Here is a 27,510-nt window from a genome sequence, read left to right as displayed (position 1 = left end):
AAAATACATTTTTTGGGGTAGGGTGTAACATTAATAGCAATAACCCAAGAATCAAACATCTAATTAGTATGATCTTGGTGTCGTTGTGTAGCATTCGTGTTTTTTAATCATTTTTGGGGTAGGGGGTAGCATTAATACCAATAATCCAAGAATCAAACATCCATTGACCTTAATAATCGTTCTATTAATTTCATTTAAATTCAACATGATTACAAAAAAATATACTGTATGCTACGCCAATTAATGCCATGTGCGGAAAACTAAAAAGATGATGAAACAGGACAGTTACAAGGAGTTATCCGCTACTAAGCGGATAACTAACTACGAAACTTGTCACTTTGACGAGTTAGTTATCCGCACGACAAACGCCACGTGCACGTCATACGTTGGAATATTGCACACAGATAAAGATTATGGCATTATGACCTGAACTGAAGAATATCATACGTTGTTAGTGCTGAATTCTGTCTATTTTGTGTCATATAGTATACAGTGTAGAATAGGTGAAATTACGGAACCCCCAATTTATTCAAATTTTTAACATGGTTACGGCAGGGAATAATTTCGCCAGTGTAGCATAGCAAAAAGCTATACAAAACAACCTTCTTGCTACACATTTCTACAATTGTGTAGCAAAAAATACGATAGAAAACTACGGTATGATTCTCGACTAAAAAATCAGTTTGATTCGCAATATTGCTAAACAAAATTTTAAAATGAAATTTTTCCCTGTACGGTATCAAAACGAAACACTAAGATAGCAATTTCGGGAGGAAATTAACTCCGTAACAACATATTAACGTGTAGAAGAAATTTGAATACGTGAAATATTGATGCGCGCTCTTTTAAATGTAATGAATGATGACGCAAAATATGGAAAAATACTTTTTTTATTTAACTAGCCATATGATGACGTCACAACATTCAATTGGCAAAATGTTCACATGATTTCGTATTTACAATCCAATAGCTTCCATAAAATGTTTTAATCGTGATTATCACATTTTATTCTTACGAGCTATAACAGATTAAAATTTACTGTAAAGATGAAATTAATGACCCACGTAATTTAAATTTTTAGGCATGATGACGTCATAAAAATTAAAATATTTTTAACTCGTGCGAAAGATAGTTGATTTACCTAGACAATATCAAAATCTGGGTGAAAATGGAAAACGGATAATTGGAGATGCGCTCTACTAAATGTGATTCACTAATAATACAATAACAAGGAGTTATCCGCCATAGTGCAGATAACCAAAAAAAGATGAAACAGGACAGTTACAAGGAGTTATCCGCTGAATGCGGATAACTAATTATTATTCTTTTATTTTTGTTTAAAGTTGCATATCCAGTAAGCAGTATTGCTTTCATTTTTCAGCTTACATATATGTGAACCGATCTGGCAAAACCCTACTTTTGTCGGAAATAGACATTTTGTATTGTTTTATATATTAAGATTATTTGTAGTGGTGTTTATTTCATAAAAATTGAGTAAATATTTAAAAAGTTATTACATTTTAAAAACTTACAAATCATTCAATTAGTTTACGAGAAAATCGCGTTTGAAGTTTGCAATAAAATTCTTTTTGATACGCGCTGAAAACTCACTCCGTATTTATTTTTATTTTATTTTATTTTATTCAATTTTCAGGTACAACAATACATGACAATACAGCGGTGCAGCACCCTGAGGATTGCCATGAGTGCAAAGCACTATCGAGATGGCTCTCCATATACTGCACTAGAACATATAAGACAAACATATACACAAGATGCTCTACATAAACAAAGACTTATTATTAAGTCTTTGGGAGTGGAGTTGTAAATTGTCATGAGAAAAAAACCCTGACATGTGACAGGACTTGAACCCAGGACCCTTAGATTGGTAGCCAAGCATCATAACCACCAAGCCACAGCTCCACTCCCCACCAAGCCACAGCTCCACTCCTAGCAACGCAGTATTTTGGTAGGCACAATGATGTCATACCAGGAAGTGTGTGCGATATAGTAGCAGCGTGCACATCATAGTCAATTTGACTGATTTCAGACGCCGTTTTAACCTATTTAGTCACTCGAATTAACTATGTTGCACTATTGAAAAGCAGCATTATAACGTCAAGCTTATTTTAACTGGTTTTGGAGGTGTTTACGATATCAACAGCGAAAAACCAAGCAGGCCTAGGCCTAGCTAGGCCTATTCAGATTTTCGCCGTCATCGCCTGTAAGACCTACTGATGGGTGTTCATCAGGCCGTGTATGGCAGCGGTGCATCGACACTGGGGCTGGCGTTAGTAGTAAACTAGCCTAGACAAGTTTGGCGCCTTGCAGAGTCACAGCTTGCTAGCTACTAACATTGTATTGACGATTTAATACATTTGTTTTTTTTATAACGTGGAAGATTTGCTGCAATGTTTGAACTTGAATCCAATGATTTAAAAAAACTTCCATATTTGGAATGTCAAATGGATGAGCTTTATTTTGATGTGTGACCTTTCAACATTGTGAAGCGCACTGGCGATCAAAATGTCGTCAAACTCGGCAACTTTCAACTGAATTTACACAAAATTTTAGCATAGATCGTGAATAAATTGTTAGGCTTGAGTAAAATACATGTTTTTAAAACTCTCTTTTTTCATAATTTGAATTAAATTGCGGGAGTTTAAATCAGGTAGACGTATTCTTAAATAGTGAAATATTTCGAAAATGCAAAAACATGTAATCTGCCAGTGTAGTCGATTTGGACGTATTTTGACTGATTACGGGAATTTTGAATTGCAGACAAAGAGAGGGTTTTGCCAGATCAGGTCACATATCTTAAAGTTAAGGGATAGTGTATAACAAAATCAATGGCCGCAAATAGTTCCGAATTTTATTCTTGATGTTTTTATTTTAATAATTTGTCAAAATACTTTTATCAGAGTACGCTTTTATTATATTGAGGCTGAAAAAGACCATGCAGAGCACGGTTTACTGCTACTTATTATCATTTAGGTACAAGTCATTGATGTCTGCTACTTACAGGATAGCATTTCTCTGTAACAAGACTGTGTAGTTGAGCACGGTCAAACCTGCAAAAAATAATAAGATATTATTCTAGACAAAGTATATTGGCCATATAGTACAATAAATGAAAACACCTTTTGATGAACAGTAAATCACAGTATTCTTCTCACTCAAGTTGTTATTAAATGTTTTGATCGATACATTGATATTTTATTTATAACATTTTATATAAACATCGCACAGCCTGTATATACTGTATTTTTCTAGTTAAGCCTGCTAGCCTGGCCTAGATTAGTCTAGGAAAGGCTCCACCTGCATGCTGTACAAAGTAGGCAAACACGGCAGCCTTTTTAGCTACTATCTACGTATTTGGGGGTCAATTTAAGGTCAACTTGGATTTTAGGAATCCCATGTTTTACGCACGCCTTTCGTTCCTGTACCCAGGGAAATATTTCATTTTAAAATTTTGTTTAGCAATTATTGCTAATCAAACTGTTTTTTTAGTCGATATACATAGTTTTGTATTGTCTTTTTTGATACACAATTTTAGAAATGTGTAGCAATAAGGTTGCTTTGTATAGCTTTTTGCTATGCTACACTGGCGATATTATTCCCTGGTACCGTATGTAAAATAAAGGTTCTACTGTATACAGTACATATCCTGTCGGAAAAAAGTTTAATGTCGAACTTGAAGTTAGTTACAGGCAGTAATTCAATAGCATTTAGACAATGAGTAGATACTATAGTACTTTGACGATATTAAACAATAGAGACATGCCAAGACTAATTGGATTTTTCTCTCGCCGTCACATAGGTGACTTTCCTTACCCACCTGATAAGGAGAAACGCCCACACCATGTGCAGTGTTGACCGACTATCATTTAATCGTCCGGTGTTATAATCTTTGTGCAAGTAATGACGGACAAACTTTGACCGTTCGGTAGCCTGTGTAGAACTGACATTTTTTGTACAAGTAGGCTTAGCTTGCCAAGTGCGTAGCCTATTTATTTATTCTTCTACAGGCACTTTCAGTACAGTGCACTGACTTTCAAAGTGCTACAGTAATTGAAAATATCATAACATACTAAAGCAAAGACAAAGAGTCATAATCATGATTATGTATTATTTATACTTTTGACCTATTGTATCGTTATACTGTTATCCAATTGTTTTTTAGTTTTATTTTCTATGTATAAGTTTTTTTTTGTTTTTTTTTTTTCAGTCAGACATTTTAGCTTATTTAGTTTATACATTGATAGACCAGTTAGATATACCAATAACTAATCATTAAACAAATAAAATCTTGTACTTGCTGTTTGCTATATCTATAATTTCAAGTACAGTACATATAAACATATATATACATATATTTGTGCTTATTTTGATTTATGTAGTAATTTTATCATGATTATGTATTATTTATACTGTTCACCTATTGTGCCTTTATTCTGTTTTTTTTTGTTTTTTTGTTTTTTAGTGTTTTTTTTATTTACTATGTATAAGTACTTTTTTTTTCTGTCTGACATTTTGTAAGTAGGCCCTAATGTGTATTTACTACTGACCTATTGTATCGATTTATTGATTTGCTCGTTATGCAATTGTTTTTAAGTATCTACTCAAGTGTGCAATTACTACTGTACATTTGTTTTTGTTTTTGGTTTTTTTTCAATGTAAGTTAATTATGTAAGTTTTATCATCATTTACCTTTTATATGTTGTTGTTTATATTTGTATGGACGCACCACCGAAAGGTGTGTGCCACTGATTCGAAAGTGAGTACCAATAAATACTGAATACTGAATACTGAATACTGAGTAATCACAATATAAATAGAGACTAGATTTGAACTAAATATGCAATATCATGCAATCTATATATTAATGCTACTAAATTGTTTGCGTATTTTTACGTCACTGTATAAACTACTCAACCTCCTATGCAGAGGTCCCAACTTGGGAAAGTCCATTCGCAGGAGATTTTGTCGTGAACCACATTCAATTCGTTGGGCGTCGAAAGTCAACGCGCGGGGAATCGAAAATCAACGTGTGTCGTTTACGTCTCTTAATTAACTAAATAATGCAACATAACATTTAATGATCAGACAAACAAATATACAACTTCTTGAAAACTTGTTATTTACAAATAGCAAGTTGTTTAAGTCTTCCATCAAGATCAGTATGTTACATATATATACGATATTTACACATAAGTTGGCTTAATTTATACATAAGTTTATCCATCAATATTTTTACATTCTTAATCTTATTTTTTTATGGACACATCCTCAGTACAAAGAATTTAAAAAATATATACTGTATTTACAATATTTACACATGTTGGCATTAAAGATATAACATTAAAATGTAGGCCGTTTATGAGCTATTTCGCCGATTTCTTATTGCGGGGAAATTCCCCACCAGCGACATCGATCAATCGAGGAGTAGGCCTAGGCTAGAGGCCTAGCGTGCATGCCGGAACGGGTGGATTATTGCTATATAAATAACAAGTTTGAACAAAAGAGCTTTTGACAATCTTAGGTAATTTTTTTTCTAAACGTAGGCCTACTTGCTTGGCGAATCCATGCCTTTGAAATCATTTAACAAGTTCTTATTATCGGATCATACAGTAAAACCAAATAAAACACCGCCTCAACAACCTTGTGCGATGTGCGATCTGTTGTTCTTTGCTGCATATCAACATTGGTAGAGTCCATTATAATTATGAGGGTGTTTAAAAATGTAATAACTATTAAAAACGTGTCTTAACCACTGTGTAATCAAAGCGTTTATTTAGTTAAACCTTGGATCCTCCCAAAATTTATTCCGGTTACAACATGATTGATTCACGGTTGGTTGCACGCTTCTTTTTTTTACATGTCCGGCGTGTATGTTTATACTATATTTAACAAAGGCAGTGCATACAAATAAAAATAAAATAATATACCACGGAGACTGCATGAATAGACATTGTTTCAACATCCTGCCTCACTTTTGTCTGGTTATTGACTATTGTTGACCTGGGCTGAGCCTGGGTGTAACCGTAAACCAATTTGGCCAAAAATATGGGATATTTGAAAATGCGGTAAAAAAATCAAAATGAGGTAGAAAACGTCAAGATAGCGGTAGCGCGGTAGATGGGTACTAAAAGCAGTAGACTACCGCAAGTAGCGGGAGACTTGGGACCCCTGTCCTATGTTGCTTACCGCCATGGCCGGATCTACAAATCCCATGCCGGGCCGCTATAAAAACAGTCTTTAGTCAACAGTATCGAATGACCGCTTTGAAGTTTTAATCAATTACACCTATTCTTTGAACAGAATGAACGTAAATCACGGTTTGGCTCAGTGAGTACAACGCTGTGGCCATTGATATCAATGCTTAATACGTTCGAGTTCAATCCGCAACATATGTAATTATTAAGTATCACCGGTTAAAGCTAAAAATCTCAACTAGACCAAAATCTAATGACAAAACTAGTAAAAAAGATAACAAACCTCGCAAAAAAAATTGCAAAATAGAAAAAAACCATGAAAAAAAACACAAAAATAAAACGAATCCAAATGGGTGTTATGTTTCCACAAGATAACAACATCCGAAACAAGTCCGAGCGCAACATTTAATTTCGGACACTTTTCTTAAGCAGCTGTAGTTTTTACTCAGGGTACCCGAGTCTAGGACTTACTCATTTTCTCCTCTTCTACCTCCATCTGGACACTATTGAATAACAAGGCCATATAGATGGCTGCAGTCACGTGCTTAGTAATTACCGACCGACCGACCAACCTACCAACTGACCGAAATTACTGAACATGTTTAAAAATGTTGAAATGTTTAAAAACAGTTATATTTTTTTAATTTACACGTGCGTAGTCCGTCACTTTTGACGTGCTCGTATAACGTAATTTCGAGTTGAAAAGTAAGTCAAGAAAACAGAAATCGGGCAAAAAGAGTGCGCAATAACATTTAACGCGCAGTGCGCGCGCAAAAATCTGCGCACTTATGGCAATTTTGTAAACGCTTAAAATTGCCTGAAACGTACTCTTATTTCATCGAAAATAAATTTTGAAAATGTTAAGCGCGCGTACGCATGCGTTACATGCACTACGCACGTAATTGTATTGCCATATGATGATTTATGCCCTGAAATTTATGAGTACCAAATTTCATTTAATTGTGATTCATGGTTGTGAAGATATGATTACAAACGTGATTTCGTTAAATCGTGCGTAGACCGCGTAATTTTTTATTGCGCACCGTGAAAACATAACCACATCGATTCCTGGCCATAAGGAATATACTGTGAAAAATTGACTTAGTTAGATTAAACTGATATAAGATAAGGTCAGAAAGCGATAAAACGCATAGTGATACCGGACCGACAGACCGACAGACCTTCCACGCGACTAAAAAGTGCAATTTTTTAAGTACTACTCCTCCTTTATTCGTTGTAGTATTGAGCTGGGATTTGGCATGAATATACTACAGGGACAAGTCCTCAAAGCTAGAGAGCCGGATTTTTAATTTTCAAACCGAATGCAGCCATATGACGTCTCGAAGATGGTACCATATAGCCGTATTTGGTAGGTTATTGATGTGTATGTGACGTCACATCCCGTCTTATGACGTCATTACAGCTTCATTTGCTGTACCCCGAGCATCGCACATTCATACTTTTTTTGTTAATTAATTTGTTTAATTAAGAAGCCACAATGTGTGATACACACCACAGCGTTATATGTTGCTATATGCGGCTTCTTGGCGTAGTGGTTATCACGTCTGTTTAACACGCAGAAGGTCCCCGGTTCGAGACCGGGCGAAACCTTTTTTTTTTAACTTTATGGTAAAAAGTACTGTATACGCAATATGATATACAGTATATCTTTTTTAAATACTTATTTTGTGTAATCGGTAATTATCACTTTTACACATGTTTATTTTGCTTTGTGCTTATTACTATATTTAGGCCAAATAAAAAAACATACTTGTTAAGCGTCACCGCCCGCTCCTGATTATCCAGCCGCCTCTCTTTTTATTTTTATTTTTTTTTTACCGATATACAACGGAAAGTTCAGCGGCCCGACCCAGCTCCAGAGTAGGGCTCGAAATTCACGCTAGCAAACTAGCATTTTGCTAGTAGATTCTTCATAATTGCTATTTGAAAATTTCAAAACTAGCAAAGGCTAGTGTAATTTTTGAAAAATACGTACTTTTTAGCTTAGACAACGCTAGCCGCCGATCGCTCTATGTCGACAACGTCAATTTGGTGAAAACAATTGTTTAATTTACACGCCGCCGATTTACGTCAAGGAAACGCGAATAGCACCGTGAATCGTGTAATGTGGTAAACAGCAAGCTTTTTCCCCAACACATTAAATCATGTGCATTTAGTACGTCGCTGAGGATTACATCATCAGTCACGTGATTACAGAATACGCGATTATCAATTTAGGGATTTAACGAAATAAATATTTTGCCTACACAGTGGTCGAAGCGCGTTTTTTTATAGGTTCGTAAATAGGAAACACCCCATACATAATGGACTCTACCAATTTTGTTTACGATGATCTCGCGCTCGAGATCGGCACACCAAGAGGTCCTGTTGGGCGATGGGTTTCCTTATGCCTGGTTTACCTGTGGAATAATTACATACACTTTTTGCATCACAACTTTAAATACTGATTTACACAGCAATTGGCAAAGGATTCATCAAAGAAGAATGAATACGTTGAATAAAAATTCACTTAAGAAATGCCGTAAGCTGTTTTCAAACTATAAATCAGTCCACTATTTAGTATTATTGAGACCAAATCATGTTTCTCGCGAAAGGGAATTTCCTGGATAGATGAGTCGAGCGAGAGACGGCGGATGGCCGGTGAGTGAGGTGGGGGTAGCAGCTTGGACGGATTAGTTAGCCTAGGGCCTACAATTTCGCTTGGTGGCAATTAAATTTAATGTTTTAATTACGTCTGGATATAAACAATACAAAACTCAATTTTGTCATAAGCAATAATATTTCATACATAGTCAATTTTGTTCTGTTTCGCATTTTAAAAGTTTGACGTTTCGTCCTAAAAAAAGTGGGGAAAAACGTCCACCGCGCAAAAATATACCTCTATAAAAAGAAAAAAAAAAAGAAAAAAAACCGTCCCCCCGCCCCTGAAAATTTATGAGGGTGTGACGCTTAACAAGTATATTTTTTTATTTGGCCTTATTTGTAATTTAAATGGATTAAAAAACTTTGTGTAACCCACATTTTTGGTGTAAGAGGTTTCGTAGTGTAGTGGTTCTCAAGTCTGCTTAACACGAAGAAGGTCCCCGGTTCGAGCCCTGGCGAAACCTATTTTTCTTAAACTTTATGGTGAAATATACTATATACGTAATACGATATCAGCTCCCAAGAATATTTGACTTCAACATCAGCTCCAAAAATTGAATTTCAAAATTTGCTGAACGTCGCCTGCTATTATCACACACTTACACACATTCTGCCAGCTGCTTCCTGTTGTTATCACATACTTACACACATTCTGCCAGCTACTTTAGTTGAAAGCTAAAACTACGTAAGGATTTTACTACACTTTCCGTCTATCAAATTCGTAGGCAATCAGTCTTCAAATAGGACAAGAAGTGAGATTTTATTGGAAAGCATTCTTCTTTTACTCTCTCTTTCCATATTTACACAGAGACCTCTCGGTTTAGACACTGGGTTGTAACACAGAGACCTCTCGGTTTAGAGAACGGGTTGTAATACAGAGACCTCTCGGTTTAGACACCGGGTTGTAATACAGAGACCTCTCGGTTTAGAGACCGGGTTGTAAAATCCAGAGACCTCTCGGTTTAGAGACCGGGATGGACAATTCAGAGACCCCTCGGTTTAGATCCCGAGTTGTTATATACAGAGACGTACCTTTCGGTTCATATACCGGGTTGTAATACAGATACTTAGGTTTTGACACCGGGTTGTAAATAGAGAGACCTTGGTTTAGATACCGGGTTGTAATACAGAGACATCTTGGTTTAGATCCCGAGTTGTAATATATAGAGACATCTCGGTTTAGATACTGGATTGTAACACAGAGACCTATCGGTTTAGATCCCGAGTTGTAATATAGAGACCTCTCGGTTTAGATACCGAGTTGTAATACAGAGACAAATACAGTACTTCTGAAAGACTTTATCAGACATAGAATATAAAAAAGCGTAATATCACACTATGCCTCGTTCAAGTAAGCGCAAAGCTCATTTGAAAGAGGCGAGATCATCAAATAAAAGTATGATAAATGGGAAACTCACGAAACCCCTCAATTCTCTACCGACTGCAGTAAGAAGAATACTGACTTAGTTGATGCAATATGTCACGGATATAGAAAGTCAATACATTTTCTCCCCTCCTACTTTTAATTGGCAGGAAAGACAATGTCGTAGTCTGAATTGCTGTGCATCTAGTCCATTATGACAGTATAGAACGGACCTTGACAAGTTCATTCAAGAAAAGAAACATATATCCAGATGGAAATTGTTTTTTTCGGAAATGAGTATATGCACGGGTTCCTCCGATCAGCTGCAGTGATTACTCACTTACACCAACACAGAAACAACGCATTTGAAAAATTCGAGTTCAATGGTAATATAGATTCGCGTGAAAAGGCATTTCGTGAACATCTTGACAACCTCGCAATAACTGGTGCCGACAGTGTTCACTGGGCTACGATGCTAGAGGTAATTGCAGCTGCATCATTATTGAAAACGGATATTTACGTCTATCAAAATCTCAATGCAAACACTACCGAACTAACCTGGGGCTGGCAGAGATGCTGCTACTGCACTCTATGATTTTGAGTTGGAACAAGAATGAGAGAATTGTTCCATATATTTAGTAAATTCAAGCAATGTGCATTTTGAAGTAGTCGTTGGATTTGAAACTGAGGAACCCGAACAGTCAACTTGCGAACAACCGGCTACTGATCTACCATCTCCAGATACATCAGTTTCCGAACAACCAGCTCCTGATCAACTATCTACAGACACAAAGGTTCCATCACAGTCCATATGTAAGGGTTGTGGCAAGTCTTTCAAGCGTCTTAAAGGTCACTTGGCAAAGAACATGACGTGTAGAAAAATGTATCCAGATGATTACACTTCTAATAATAGACGCGGATATAAACAGAAGCATGAAACAGAGCGACTTATGAATGAAAGCGATGAAAATCGTTCTAAGAGGCTAGGTAGATTCAAAAGATCTCATCGAGATGATATCAGCATTAAGAAGAAAAGTTATCACGAATCTCATCAAGATGATATCAGCGCTAAGAAAAAAAGTTATCTCGAATCTCATCGAGATGATATCAAAGCTAAGAAGAAAAGTCATTACGAATCTCATCGAGATGATATCAACGCTAAGAAAAAAAAACATTACGAATCTCATCGTGATGAAAAAAAAAGAGAAGTGTGTGAAACGATACACAAATAAAAAACATAGTAACACCGAGAACGATCGATTGAGCAAATTTTGGGAACATTATGGTCCCATATACCCATGCATAGTGTGTCACCGGACGTATAAAAACGGTGTAACGGAAATTACCGAAAAGTTATGAACGAAAATGAACACGAACAAGGCATATGAACTATACGTCATCAAAGCAGAATTGCTCTCTACCGATAAAACAAAATATGTTTGTCATACATGTAAAGGTTACTTGGTGAAAGGTAAAATGTCACCTATGTGTGCGAGAAACGGCTTGAATCTTGATCCTATTCCACCAGATCTAGAGCTGTCTGAACTTGGTAGAGTACTCGTAGCTAGATCTATTTTATTCCTAAAATTACGTGTTCTACCGTCTAGTGGATGGTCAGCAATGACAGACCGAGTAATTTATCTACCTATAACTGATATATTGAATACTATGTCACAATTAGCGAGTTTACCACGACTGCCAGATGATGCTGGTTTGATTCCAGTGAAACTCAAGCGACAGATAGATGTTGGTACGGGACTAAACTACGTGAAGCGAAAGCAGTCCGTCAGAAATCTGAGCGAAAATGGCGGAAGTGCTATCAACGCGCCCGTAATATTTACAATGAATTGCTCAAAGAAGCAAAGAAGGACTACTATAATGATAAAATCGTTGAATGTGAAAAAAACTCTAAAACCATTCAAAGCGTTATTGACGAATTACTACACCGAAATAAATGCGCTATTTTACCCAGTACAAAATCTGACAGCGATCTTGCAAATGACTTTGCGTCATTCTTCCATCAAAAGACTGAATCTATACGCCGTTCCCTCCCAGTCGCTGATCCTATGATTTTTGTTGATATGCCTAAACCTTCGAATAGCTTTACTTTTTTTCGACCTATCTGCAGTGAGGATGTCCGCAAAGTAATTGCAACCTCAGCATCAAAACATTGCGATTTAGATCCGCTCCCTACATGGCTTGCAAAGAAAACTCTTGATTCTACATTACTGTTCATCACTAGGCTAATAAACCAGTCGCTTGATTCCGGAATTTTTCCAGAAACCATGAAATCGGCTATTGTTTCACCCTTATTGAAAAAACCTTCTCTTGATCGTAACATTTTAAAAAACTATAGACCGGTGAGCAATCTATCATTTTTATCTAAAATTTTAGAAAAGACTGTCGCCCAACAATTGAATGACTATATGAGTGAATTTAACTTGCACGAAAAAACTCAATCAGCTTATAAAGCATTTCATTCAACCGAAACTGCCTTACTTAGAATACACAATGATATAGTATCGGCTGTTGATAAAAAAGGCGTAGTAATCCTTATTCTATTAGACCTGAGTGCTGCGTTTAATCTCATTGACCACAGCGTTTTATTTGAAAGAAAGAAAACTATCCTAGGTATTGAAGGGACAGTGCTTAAGTGGTTCAAATCATACCTAACCAGACTTTCGCAACGTATTAAAATCAATGACGTTAAATCGATCATTTACTATCTGTCATATTGCGTGCCACAAGGTTCCGTTCTCGGACCGATACTCTTTCTCATCTATATCTTACCGCTAGCGACAATAATAAGAAATCACGAAATCGTCCAGCATGGATTTGCGGATGATACGCAGCTATATTTGACTGTCTCTCCGAAAGATTCCATCGTTCAAGCTATACGTAAAGTTGAGGCATGTCTGAGTGACTTATCTATTTGGATGTCTCAAAATAAGTTAAAACTTAATTCTGACAAGACCAAAATTTTAATCATCGGATCCGATATCTCTTTATCCAAAATCAATATTCAATCCATTCGTATTGGAGATAGTGATATAGTGATTACAAACCTCCCGATTAAAAATCTTGGGATTATTTTTTATTGTAATATATCGATGAAACCTCAAGTGTCCAATATCGTAAAAATTTCAATGTATCCATCTACGTAATATAGCGAAAATCAGACCGTTTCTTACTGTCGAAGCGACGAATCAGGCAGTAATATCATTGGTGTTATCAAGGCTAGATTACTGTAATGGGCTTCTTTATGGCCTACCTGAGACTACGATCCGAAAATTACAACTTGTTCAAAACTCAGCATCACGTATCATATATATGCGCAGGAAGTATGACCATGTTACTCCGCTTTTTATCAAACTGCACTGGTTACCAATAAAGAAACGCATAGAATACAAAATTCTGCTACTGACATATAAATGCCTTAATGGCCTGGCACCGGAGTATCTGAGCAAATTGCTAAGCTACCAACACAGCAATCGTTCACTACGATCATGATAACATAAGATTACACGTACCTAGATCACGCCTAAAAACGTACGGTGATCGTGCGTTTAGTGTCTGCGCTCCATCTATATGGAACACTCTTCCGATTAACATTAGGAAATCAATATCTACAGACTTATTTAAAAGGCATCTGAAATCATATTTATTTCAAAAAATTTACAAGTGCTAGCGGTTCTGGCATTGCGCCTTAGAACTTATCTCTCTGGGAAGAATTCCACTGGTCGGTATGGTTTACATTACTTGCGTGCTATCAAATTGGCTCCTTGGAAGTTTTTCTGTCAAAGACTTTATAATGTAGACAGACGATTCATTTCTAGTGATGCATTCACTTTCGCTTCCTTATATTATCTTGAACGACACCCTATTGAAAGTCAAATCAGTGTCAGTTACTTGAAGGGAAATGTCAATTCATCGCGGGAATTGCAAAATGTGGAGGACGCGTTTTCTGTTCTTGATCAAATTCCCGGTTCATCTCGATATTGGAAAAAACAGCGAAATATAATGTTCGCAAGACTAGAGAATCTTCTTTTCTTTTTCACACTGTCCTGTGCTGATACACGATGGCCAGAAAACATCACGTCTATCCTTTCACGGAACCATGACATCAGTTACCAAATGGAAGATGGGATCGAAACGATATATGTTGATGGTGAACCACTAAAGTATACGGAAGAGAGAAGAATAAAAATAGACAACTTGCGCAAGTTACTTCAAGAAAACACGGATATAGGGGCACGTAATTTCAACCAAAGAGTGAAGGCATTCATCAAAAACATGATGATGGGTACAAACAGTCTATGCATATTGAATCCTATAACTACAGGGTAGAGTTTAAAAAACGGGGTGCTGGACATATTCTGTTGGCCAACTTTTGAGAAACTAGAAGAAGATTTTCCAGGAATTACATCATCTATTGATTCCCTGCGGCAGAACAAGCATCACCTGTGATACAAAACCGGAAAACGATCTATATTATATTGCCAAACAACTGCAAACTCACAGCCACACTATATCCTGTAGCAAGTACGGAACAGATTGCAGATTCGGATTCCCACGTTCTCCTAGTGAAAGTAGGCCTAGTGAAAGAACGATCATCGCACAGCCCATGAACAAATCACAACTGACTGACGATGAATACAAACAGATACTGGGCAATCAACATACTACACTGGAAGCAGTGAGGAAAACCTTGCTACAGTAGATCTGCAGAAAAAGAATAAATTAGGCGAAACATCAATAGATCAACTACTGCGATTAGCGGATGTTTCACACGAAGACTATTACAGAGCGCTCGAAGTTAGCGAGAAAGGCACAGTAATTGTACTGAAACGAGCGGTGAATGAAATAATGGTCAACAATTATAATAAAGAATGGATACGAGCGTGGGATGGTAATATGGATCTACAGGTCTGTTTGGACTATTATGCAGTGATCACTTATATTACCCACTATTACATGAAGGATGATACCGGAACGATGAAATATCACATAGATGCTGCCAGGAAATTCCTCATGCAAATAGATGATGGTGATGACAGTGATGATGCAGATCCCGCAATGTCTGAGCAGGGATTGTTATTAGATGGAGTAACAACAAATTTATCAACTGATCTACAGCCAATAAGCGACGAGCGGTATACAGGAACCTCAAAGGATTATGCAGTCAACTGGCACTAATTTCCTGCCTTTTGTTTGGAGTCTACTTTGCCGACGATGCCAGGCCCTCTATCGCCGGGATTCATCCATTTTGAGTAAAGACTTTCGATGCATTCCTGACAAACAAACATTGTAGGCATGCGCAGATAATTCCTTTTTCGTCTATAGCTTTACAATTTGTTTACGTCATTAGAGAATTCTGCAATATATATTTTACAAAAAACCGCTTTAAATTCCGACCTTTCGTTAAAATGTTACGATAATTTAAAATGTACGTTCATCTGTTTGTTTGTAGACCTTCTTTCGTGATTTTCAGAGACTTTTGGTAAGTTTTAAAGTTAATATTTGATATTTTCCGCACGTTTCTCCATTTTAACACCAGCGCTAATATTTAAAAGAGTATGTCTTCTATCATTCTCTTGATATCTTATTTTCTTACAGTTTCTTACATAATCGTAATTTTGGTTAAAATACAACATGTTTTTATAGGTGTGGGCATGTTGTCAGTAGTGATATTCGCCAGCGTGTAATCTGGGTAATTAACACCCTCCGATCGTATGTTTGTTGGCGGCTGGAATCGCCGATTCTGGTGATGCACCAGGTACACCACCAGGGCCTAGGCCTAGCCAGGGAGATGGTCTAATAACAACTCCCTGGCCTAGCCCTCTCCCATAAATAGGCCTAGGCCCCTGCACGTAGGCTAGGCGGGGAATTACCTATATAACTAAGCATAGCCTATAGAATAGGCCTATAATTATAGGATGTCCACTATAAATAATAATTAATATTAATACAACTATATGACTATGTATGAATGTACTGACTGTAATTTATTTTGTTGTCTTCCTGTTATTCATTATAGGAATTTGTACTGTATATACTGGAAATACAGGCTATTTGTCGTTTATGTGGGCGAGAGACTGCTGCGTCTGACTCAAGACGTCCAATTTTGAAATCTGATTTTTCAGATTTAATCCAGCGTGCACTACAAGTAGATGTGAACACGGATATTCCCCCACCATACACAACTGTAGAGTAAAACTTGACACATGGAAGAAGAATATGCGCTCTAAAAAGAAGAATGTAAAAATTGGAATAAACCTTGCTGATTTTTATTCCAGTGAAAAACAGACAGAAGAATCTTTTTTCTGTGAGGCAGCAGTAGTTGCATCTCAAATGGGATACATTCTTTGGAAAGGAGAAGACAAACACATGTTTAAAAACATTGTTATTTGTACATGATTGTACATGTATTTAATACAGAGAATTAAAAAATGACTCAGTATATCGATTATTTTTATTTACAGCATATCATTCATTAAAAGCCTTGGTTACATTTAGATATACAGTACTGTACAGTACTTGATTTTTTCTTCGGCACTGTAGCCCCTTTCTTCTTTGTCTGTGCAGGGAGTTCCCTGGTCTGTGCAGGAACATCTTTGTCTAGAATTGATAAAAAACAATTAACAATTAACAACTCCCGGCATTTGTTAACAAATGAAAAATACATAAATCTTCCCAATTGTCAGTAGTGACAGCCCAGGTCATAATTAATAAATGGAAATAATACTGCATCATCAGAAAGTTGTTTTTATTGGGGTAGGCCTAGCCCCTAGTTGACCGTCCCTCCCTTCCTTCCTGATGAAATATTATTAAAGTTCAATGAATAAATACCTGTAAAAAAAAGGCAACGTAAAAGGCCTCCTTTCTTTGCTAGAGATTCTAGGAACGGTAGGCTGCAGTAATATCAAATATTGAATAGGCTACACCAGTTACTAACCTGTTTCTTGAGTAGTAGTACTACTACTAGGCCTAGGTCGCTTAACACTAGGCCTACTTGAGCCAGGCCTATGCCCAATATTATTAACGTCGTGTTGTTGACTGCATTGCTCACAAACCCATTTGCCAGCTGGAACTTCAGAAGATGTGAGCTTCACACATTCAAAATGGAACCATTCATTAGAACATGCTTTTCCTTCACAAGCGATCATTTGATCGTCAGAACTTTCTCCACATGGGCAATACATTGGCACATTTTCATTTAGATCAACATCTTCTAAATCGCTATCAATTATCATCGAAATCTAAATCGGAAAAGTCTACATCGGTATAGTTAGAAGTTGTCATTGTGTCGCGATTGTATCATCTGGCTTTCTGAAACACCATGACGATGTCTGACGTAGGCCAGAGTTATTCAAGCGAAGCAAAGCAACTTTGACTTTTCTGCGCATGCGCGTGTCATTGATTACGTCAGGGAAAATTGTTTATTTGATGAGGAACTGTTTATCGGGGATTAAGGGTATGTTCAGACTCACGGAGTTACGGTGGAGTTATGTACGCGGCGTACATATTTTTGTGTCTGAACCATGCCGCGGATTAGCGTTAGGGAGCTGTTACTCCGCGCCAGTGGCGTTAATAACTCCAGCGGGAGAGGGTAGATTTCATAAGGCTAATCCATTGATGCATCAGTGATTTCAACCTCCGGTCAACGTCAGCCAATGAAAAGACACGACCGCAATTAGCAGCAGTCTATTCGCGAGGTTTTTTTAAATAGCAAAACAATATAGCTATTCCTCGAGCTAGCCTAGATCAACAGCAACATTCGAATTAAAATGAAACGTGTTACATGGAAAAGTAAAGAAGTGGCTGATTTGATTTCATTATGGAGCAGCCCTGAATTTAAAGACAAGATAGAAATTAGGAATTGGAAAGCTAGCGCCGGCAACAAGATGGCTGTTTTTAAAGAAATTGCATCTAAACTGCAAAATTCTTCCTGACGAAGTTGGCGTCGGCGACATGATTTCACAAAATTAATTAAAATCATACAAATAATGGCAAAGTCATTGTCCGTGTAATAATTATGTTCGAAATTACTATCTTCTGTAAGGATTTGCAAAAAAATCGGCAAAAAAAACCATTACATTTGAAGGTAACATTGTATTATATTGCTAGGCCTAGCTAGTGTTGTAAACTTTCGCGCGTGTCACTCTCAGCTCTGTTGTTGTTATTGTGTGTATGTATCCCATCGGCCGTTTCGGTATGACGGAACTTCCGCTTTAAACGCAAGACGTTTGGAATGCTAATCGTTGTGTCTGAACACCTTGACTTTAACGCCACGGATTACCGTACGCCTTGCGTAGATAACTCCACCGTAACTCCGTGAGTCTGAACATACCCTAAGTCTTATCTATTCTACTTCCTGTCGGAAAAGTAGACTGATCAAAAGAACATACTATGATGTTACTCCATCTAATAACAACTCCCTGGTCTGAGCCTGACGATGACGATGACGAGAATAATTGTACAATGAAAAAATCTAACAGAGCAAATAGTAATTTCATTACTATACCTGGCAAAAAAGGTAAATACGTTCAGCGAAACCTCTCAATACATGAGAAATTCGAGAAACGACCTGGTCCCATACGTATTATGACCCTTGCTCAGTTCAGCACCATGTATACTTGTCCATTCAGTCAAACGAAAGGAAAAGTCTTTACAGACCGAGTACATGGTGTGAGTGATAAACCTATTGTTACTGCGGATGTGAAACCCACCGAATTCCTACCAGCATTGATCAAACTCACTGATACATTGTATATGAAACTACGTCAACGACCAGCTATATTACGTCAACATAAATGCAATCAGATAAAAGAACCACATCAGTTTGCCTACTCGGAGCTCTTACTTTACTGGCCGTGGCTGAAAGAAAGTGATTGCATAAGCGATGACTTCCAAAAGTGCTTAGACTTGTATGAGAGCAAACTAAACGAGATCAACATAGTAAAAAATATGCTATTCCCTCATCGTAACAATGTAGAAGCGGGTCGAAACTTCATCGAATCGCAGGATAATGGTCATCGTGCTAACCATATTGGTGATATGCTGGATCCATCACTGGAACAGGAGAATGATGAACAGCGTGAGATTGGTACAAATGTTAACGTTCAGAACCTAGCAACTGAACCAGAGGGTATCGTCGATACAAATGACGAAGTAACCAGTGATCTTGGATTGATATTCAGGCGAATTGACATATCTGATAAAGAACAAATGTGTCGGTGACAAAACTTGATGAGGATCAACGACAAGCTTTCAATTGGGTACTGAAATACTTGAGAGATATACGAAAATCTACTAAACTCGGAACCAGGGTAAAAGATCCACCACTTTTGGTAGTTCATGGAGGTGCAGGTTTGGGAAAATCAGAGTTGATACGTGTAATAGCACAGTGGGCAGAAGCCACACTGAGAACAGACGATGACAGAAATCCCAATCAACCACTTGTGATCCTTGCTGCTCCAACAGGAACTGCAGCCAGTAAACATCAAAGGTCCGACTATGCATACAGTGTTCAATCTGCCCTTTGGAAACAAATTTATCAGTTTGAGTGATAAAAAGCGAGATGCAATGAGATCGTTGTTACAAGGATTGAAGTTAGTCGTGATAGATGAAATGTCAATGGTAAAAGCAGACCAGTTGTATCAGTTGAATCTACGACTTCAAGAGATATTGGGAAATCAGCGAGACTTTGCTGGAATTTCTATTGTCCTGTTCGGTGATCTACTTCAGCTCCGACCCGTATCAGCAAGATATATTTTCGATGAGCCATCAAACGAGAATTTTGCTCTTTCTTACACACTCCGTTCCTTATGGGATCTCTTTACTATGATAGAGTTACGTTATAACCATCGTCAAGGCGAACATCGCGAATACGCAGAAGTTCTAGGACGTATCCGATATGGCCTGAAAGAACAGCTTGATATCGATCTTCTGAAAAAGAGAGTTACTAAAGATATCCCTATAGATGGGATACATTTGTTTGGAACTAACGCAGAAGTCAACCATTTCAATGATGAGAGACTGAGCGATCTAGAAGGTACTGAATATATACGATACATGCGGTAAATGTACACCCTACACAGAAAACCTACAAGCCTAAGATCATTAGAGATGGTTGCGTGAATAATACACAATTTCAAAGTACACTCAAACTGAAGGAAGGCGCACGCATAATGCTCACATATAACATCCAAATACAGGATCGTTTAGTGAATGGTGCAATGGGTGTCAGTATTGTGAACACTAAACCAGACAGTAATAACCAGGCAGTTGTTACTGAAGTAATGATTAAGTTTGATGATGAGGAAGTTGGTGATATGTTGAGAAAATCTACTAAAAGAACTGATGGATTGACCGTAATCAAACCAATATCATATGAGTACTCAATCGGAAGCAAAGAGAAAGAAAACACTACTAGCGTGAAACTCATTCAGATCCCACTTGCTTGGTGCTGTACCGTGCATAAATTTTAAGGACAGACTATAATAGTCGGTCACATGGAGAAGATTTTTCACCCATCACAAGCTTATGTGCTCTTCGGTTGTATTCAGACACAAGATCAGTTGTTCCTAACATGTTTTGATGTTGAGAAAATGATAAACGTGAATCCAGGTGCACTGCTAACAGCCCAGTTGATAAAAAATTCAGCTATCAACACTCGATACCAAGAATGAACTGACGTCAAATCAACCAAAACTAAACTAGTGCAGCTGAATATTCGATCATTGCGTAAACATCTAGCTGATATTAGTTCTGATTTCAAACTTATGAATGCAGACTGCATCTGCCTAACAGAAACATGGTTATTGAAGAATGTCCAAGATACAAACTGTTCACATGCAGTGAAGGTCGTGGTAAAGGAGTAGCAATATACGTGAAGTCAAACTACACTGTATCACCTCTTCATTCAGAGGCTAAGAAGAACCATAAATACTTAAAATCGGCTTGTCAAATTTTGAACTCATCTGTGTTTATAGGTCTCCAAAATAGTCCGATCACAGAATTTACAGAGGCACTTTTACGTTGTATATCAAACAACAAGAAAACTGTGATCTGCGGCGATATAAACACCGATCCTACAGGAAACAAATTATTTGAAAGTTTGACAAATCTTGGCTTCACGCAAATAATCAACGAATCAACGCACATAGAAGGTAGAATACTGGATCACGTGTACCACAACATGGAAACTAACATTGGTCATTTCCTCCATCCAGTATACTATTCTGATCATGATGCAACTTGTTTTAGCTTCCTTGAATAAACAAATGTAGGGTAACCCCAGATATATGACTAGGTTTACAAAATAAAAATAATGAACCCCGTACCCTACAAAATCCTCATCCAACCCTGGAAAATAAGCCGTGTTTCGTATCATTTAAAAAGGAAATTTCTTTTTTTCTTTTTTTTTTAAAGGAAATTACTTGGAGATTTTTGTAATAACGTGTTTAGTATCTTTGAAAAGAAAATCACTTTGAGATATCATAATTTACTGTAATTATGCCATTTCCGGTTATGTGACATAACTTTTCAGAATCTAGCCGTATTTGGTAGCAAGGTTATTGATGTGTATGTGACGTTACTTACCGTCTTATAACGTCATTACAGCTTCTTTTGCTGTACCCCGAGTATCGCACATTCGTGCTTGTTTTATTCTATAACTTATTTGATCATTAAAATGTTTTAATCTGCCGACTGATTGACATACTTCAACGTGCACCTCTCATGCACGCTGTTACTTTCATAACCCATATCCAGTACTGCGTTTTTATACTTAATCATCCAATGCAAATTATTTTTAAGGTAGACAAGACCGTGCAGAGCACGGGTTACTGCTATAGATTTATATAATTATAATTTAATTACAGAAGTAGCAAATAGCTAACGAATCTCCAACACAAAAAATTGTAATATATCAAAACCGTTGAAAAAAAAATAAAATGTAAATGAAGAAAAATGAACACATACAAACAAAACAATTCCAAATGGTTTAATATATTGTTGAACATGAAAACAACTTAACAATTCATGTTTCCTCAGCAATGTATTTTTTTAATCGATTTATGTTAAACTTTTTTATTTATCTGTATGTATCAAATAATTAATACACCACTAAAAAAAACCAAAATAATATAGTTTGGCATTTTATAATTTGGTTAGTGTTTGTGCGCATCATCTAATTCACACAGCACAAGTTTTCTTTAGCGTCTTTTATTTTAGCAAAGTCTCAACAGTCAAAAGTAAAGTATAAAGTTCCATATCCAGTATTGCTTTCCTTTTTTAGTCTACATATATTTCTAAGTGAAGGGATAGTGTATAACAAAATCAATGGCCACCGTAAATACAGTAGTTCCAAATTTTATTTTTGATACAATTTGTTTTTACTTTAATAACTTTTATCAGTGCGCTTTTATTATACTTGCCCATGCAAAGTATAATAAACCAACTTTTATTGGCTAATAAAAACTGGAATCCACAACTCACTACACATACAGACCACAACTTTTATATGAGTCTCGATATGGTTGCTAGCCACAGATATCTTTCCTGTGCATAGTGTAGTACTAATTTTGTAATAAGGTCCAATTTTGTAATAAGGTCCAAGTTTGCATATATACTGTTAAAAAGTTAGCAGTATGACATCAGGAGAGAATAAACTCATCTGATTCTCTTCTTTATGCGTCTATCTAACGAACGTAAAATATTTTCATTTCAATTTAGGCTTATTCATAATAAAACATTACATTGGAAAACAGTAGACTATTAGGATAAAATGAATCGGAAGATCACTATTGGCAATGGCAAGGGTCGGAGACTAATAGAACCAAGTCAATGTCAACTAATATAAAAAAGCAATGCTTGGAATGATTGTGTTCACTGTAAATGATTATGTTTCTTCCTTTTTTCAAAAAAGAAATTAGAAATCAATCCTGTGGTCACGTATAGAGATAATCATTACTTTATTGCAGAACAAACCAAATGACCAAAATCTTCACAGAATAGTGTCTGGAAGTTGTAAAACATGTGCGCTCTACAACAAAAGTTAGAGATAATCATCTCTTTTAGAATCATTTTATTGATAGCAATGGAAGAATATATCTTTCTGGAGCACCGGCTAGTTCTGATTGCAATGGAGATAAAAAAAGTGATAACCAATTATAGTAAGATTTGTAGGTACGTTTATCCACCAGAGTGCTCAAGGCGCCTGTGAAAACCAATGGAAACTAATCCGTAAACTTTACAAAGCTACCAAATCTAGACAAAAACCACATAATTGTATTTTGTTTACCAGTTAAGGTGCACAGACTGGCTAGTACAAAGTATTCTCAGTTATCCGAGTAACCTAGACAAATAAAAACCAAAATTATACTGTATATTGCCAACGTAAAGAAGCAGATCAAATCAGATAGTTTATTTAAATCAGATGAATATTGCAGACCTACAACCATGTTCTGAGCAAATTCTGCAAAATTAATTTTTAAAAGTTTTATAAGTTGTGCTTTAACTATTTATTTTATTCAAGGTCAATATAACATTTTATGTCTGATTTGATTAATTACAGAATTATAATTATATTGATCAAAACTATAACGAAATAACATAACTTTACTGATCAAATAATTACTTGTAAAACTATCAATATCATAGTTTGGACAACTTTATTAAAATGTTGACCTTTGACCTTATGTCAACTGACGAAATTGACCTTATGTCAATCGATGAAATGATGTATTCGCTCTTTTACATTGGGTATGATTAACAGGATGAGAAAACATCCATTTTTTTGTTAAATATTATTAGTTTTTATTTGGTTTTATAGGTACGTTCTATGATTGGTCAATATTGACATTTGACCCTTAATCACAACATTTTTTTTTTCATAAGGTGATTGAATAGACACCTATAATCATAAAAATGTAATAAAAGACAAAATTGTTCTTCAATAAATTTGTTATACATATACATTGTTGTACTGTAATTGGTCAATTTTGAACTTTGACCCATTATATCTCTAAAACGCTTCCTTTCCTGATCGATTACCTTCCATATTTGTAATCTACGGAAAATTTTGGTCTAGAAAAGTTAGATGGCAATTTGTCCCCTTTCGGGTGATTCCCCCATCCTGCCACCGGACTATGGCCAACACACATGGTTAGTGTCATTTGTACAGACTGTGTGTGTTATATTAATAGACATACAAAAATAAAGTACAAAAAATCTTACTCTTGAAGTGTTTTATTTGCCTTTATATAGATTTGTTGTGCTTTCCAAGCAAATTCAGATGGCATAAATTCTGGCTCATGGCGTCTTATTTTTCGAACATGTACTTGGGACACTCCAACATTTTTTACCCTTTCTAGACGCTGCTTTGCTCCCTAAAAATTAAGGGTAAAAATATTATTAATAATTATTGTAAATTTTAAATATTACATAGATATTGCCTGCTTAGTGGTGAAATATAAGATTTGACATTCGCGAGGGAATGATATTTTGCTTGAGGGAATATATATTTCTCGAAGCGCAAACTGTGGGAAATATATATTGCCTCTAGAAAAATATTATTCTCGGGAGTATGTCAAATCTTATATTTTACCGATATAAAAGGCTATATCTGTTATATTATATAGCCAACAACCAGTAGAATATCTGCCGGGTCGTGTAGCTAGGCCTCCTTATGTATAAACTTGCCTAATTAGGCGTACACCTTACCTTGCAAGGAATAATTAGTTGGTAACTTGGTAACTACTAGGTGTATTGGAATATTTTTTGTGCCAAACTACTCAGAAGACCCATATTTCTATTCACTCTAATGGGAAACTTTTGCCAAAAGTGGACAGAAACCCCTTTTCTGACCACTGGTGAAGAAATTGGCCATATGAATATCTCATCAACCACTGGTCAGAAAGTGATAATTATGGTCTCAAATTACTCGCAACATGTATGTTTATATTTGTTCTAATGTAATAAAAATTATAAAACTGTCAATAAACCCCTAATTTTGACCTTTTACATAATAGCCGGCACAAATATCTTTACATATCTCAGAAATTCTTGGTGTCAAAATACTCAGAAGATACATATTTCTATTCACTTTAATGGACAACTTTGCCAAAAATGACCATGAAACTTTATTTTTAACCATTGGTCAAGAAAATAGCTATATCAATATCTCAGCAACCACTAGTCAGAAAGTTATAATTTTAGTCTCAAATTACTCGCAAAACATATATTTATATTTGCTCTAATACAACAGAAATACACAACATGTTAAAAAACACCTAATTTTGACATTTAACCTATAGCTGGTAGAATCATTTTTGTGTAGAGCACACTTACATTTTTAATAACTAGCGAATGTTGTCTTTGCTTAATATCAAAATACACTCATATTGATATCACTCTAATGAACAAGTGCCAAAAGACAAATCATGACCACTTATCATGCAAATGATCATAGAAATACTAGGAATGAATATGTTTTAAAAAAAATTACAAGTTATGAAAAAGTGGAGCCTTTCTTTTCAGGTATCACATGATAAATTGAAACGTGTTGCCATACTGTAGGCTACTCCAGGCCCGTAAACTAGTTTTTATAGAGGGGTTTGAATTTGAAAGCCTTTGATAGACCTACCAATTACGATTAATTTGTATGTGTCTATTAAATTTAAAATCTGTGGATGATGGTTTTCAGTGGAAGAGGTGGCGATTAGGAGGAAGTTCTCAACCTCAGCCCCCCATCGTGTTCCGATTGAATAAGGATATTTTGATAATATGGAGCTATAGTTGACCAGAAATTAATTTATGTAAAAATCGTATCAAAGTTCCAGCTTGGAGTCAATTGTATAAAACCTTAAAAAGATATTTGAATCTGAATTATACACATAAGTCGAGCCAATTTCAATGGTAGGGCGGTTAAGGGTAGAGGTTTTCTGCACCACTTCAGTCCCATCACGGTTGGGGCTGAGGTAAGAAATGGAAACATGGACCTTTTAGTTTGTACAATCGTTTCAAACTTCTCAATTCTTTAACAATAATGTTGTTGTTTGTACTGTCTACTTTTAATTTATGGAGAGGGAAAGTCACGCCGTCTCCACACCCAAATCATTATGCTATAATACCAAATTTAAACTCTTGCAATATTTCACTTTAAAACTATACCCACTTTCTTTCTTGCTTGTGTTTAAAATTATAAAAATCTAAAGACAAATCAAATAAAACCGTTACTACAGTAGTATGACTATGTTATTATAATCCTAAAGAACATTATTGTTATTATTATTTGTCATCCTCCTTTTTGTTGGATTTACTAATAATCTAAGAGGCAAATAAATGTATCAACATTGCATAGTAAACCATCATATTACATCAGTGCGCATTTGATTTTAATTGAAACTAGTATCTTAAATATAGGTTTAGGTGAATAAAGATTACTATGCAACTAATTTACATATTTCTGTTTATTTGTATTAAAAAGATTCAATATAACTAAGTATGTTGCATCAAACAGCTTATTGGAATGGAGCGAAACATTGGAAAATCTGAACAAAACAAACCTAAGTTCTTTAGAATTAAATTATTAATTTTCAGTTTTAATTAAAATCACATATACTGAGAAGTATGAATGATGTTTACTGTGCAATGTCATTACAAACATGGTAAGCTTCTTAATTAGTATTAGTTATAAATTATTTTAAGTTTTTGTGATTCCAACAAAAAGGAGGACAAGTAAATAAACAATATCTATAATATAGTCATACTACGGTTACTTTGATTTGTTTTTATTGTTCAACTATCGTTTTAAAATATACTGTATAGCATTTGTCATTCATTTACCGGGTTTTTTTAAAATTGTTAAACAGCGATATAGTTTAGATCACTAATTATAATACTAAATATTAATAATGATCTTGGTGATGAGAGATTTAACTGTGATGTTATTCATTAAAATTAATAGAATTACCTACTTAGGACTTCCAATACAAAGTATTCATAGTATGTACCATACTCACACAACAGTCACTGATATTTTGATATTAAGCAAGACAATATTCACTTGTTATTAAAAATGTAAGTGTGCTCCACACAAAAATGATTGTATCATGCTATAGGTTAAATGTCAAAATAAGGTGTTTTTAAAAAAATAATAATAAACATGCAGTATTTATATAGCGCCTAATGGATCACTGACCCCTCTAGGTGCTTTACATTAGACCTTAACTAATGGTAATAAACTATCCCCCGCCGGACACC

The 27,510-nt window shown here is 35.8% G+C and overlaps 1 protein-coding gene across 5 annotated transcripts in view; it reads right to left on the bottom strand.

The window, feature by feature from the left end:
• LOC140040717 (large ribosomal subunit protein mL45-like) overlaps nucleotides 1-27,510 on the bottom strand; it is a 124,772-nt gene that overhangs the window by 20,829 nt on the left and 76,433 nt on the right. For all 5 annotated transcript variants that reach the window (XM_072086855.1, XM_072086854.1, XM_072086858.1 and 2 more), the window contains 2 exons: nucleotides 24,484-24,635; nucleotides 3,023-3,071 (listed from right to left, as the gene is read on the bottom strand). In XM_072086855.1, coding sequence (XP_071942956.1) covers nucleotides 3,023-3,071; nucleotides 24,484-24,635 — 201 coding nt within the window. The remainder of the gene's footprint in view (nucleotides 1-3,022; nucleotides 3,072-24,483; nucleotides 24,636-27,510) is intronic.

The sequence above is a fragment of the Antedon mediterranea genome, chromosome 2, assembly GCF_964355755.1.
Source record: "Antedon mediterranea chromosome 2, ecAntMedi1.1, whole genome shotgun sequence".
Lineage (NCBI taxonomy): Eukaryota > Metazoa > Echinodermata > Crinoidea > Comatulida > Antedonidae > Antedon > Antedon mediterranea.
This window is presented reverse-complemented; position numbering and strand designations above follow the sequence as displayed.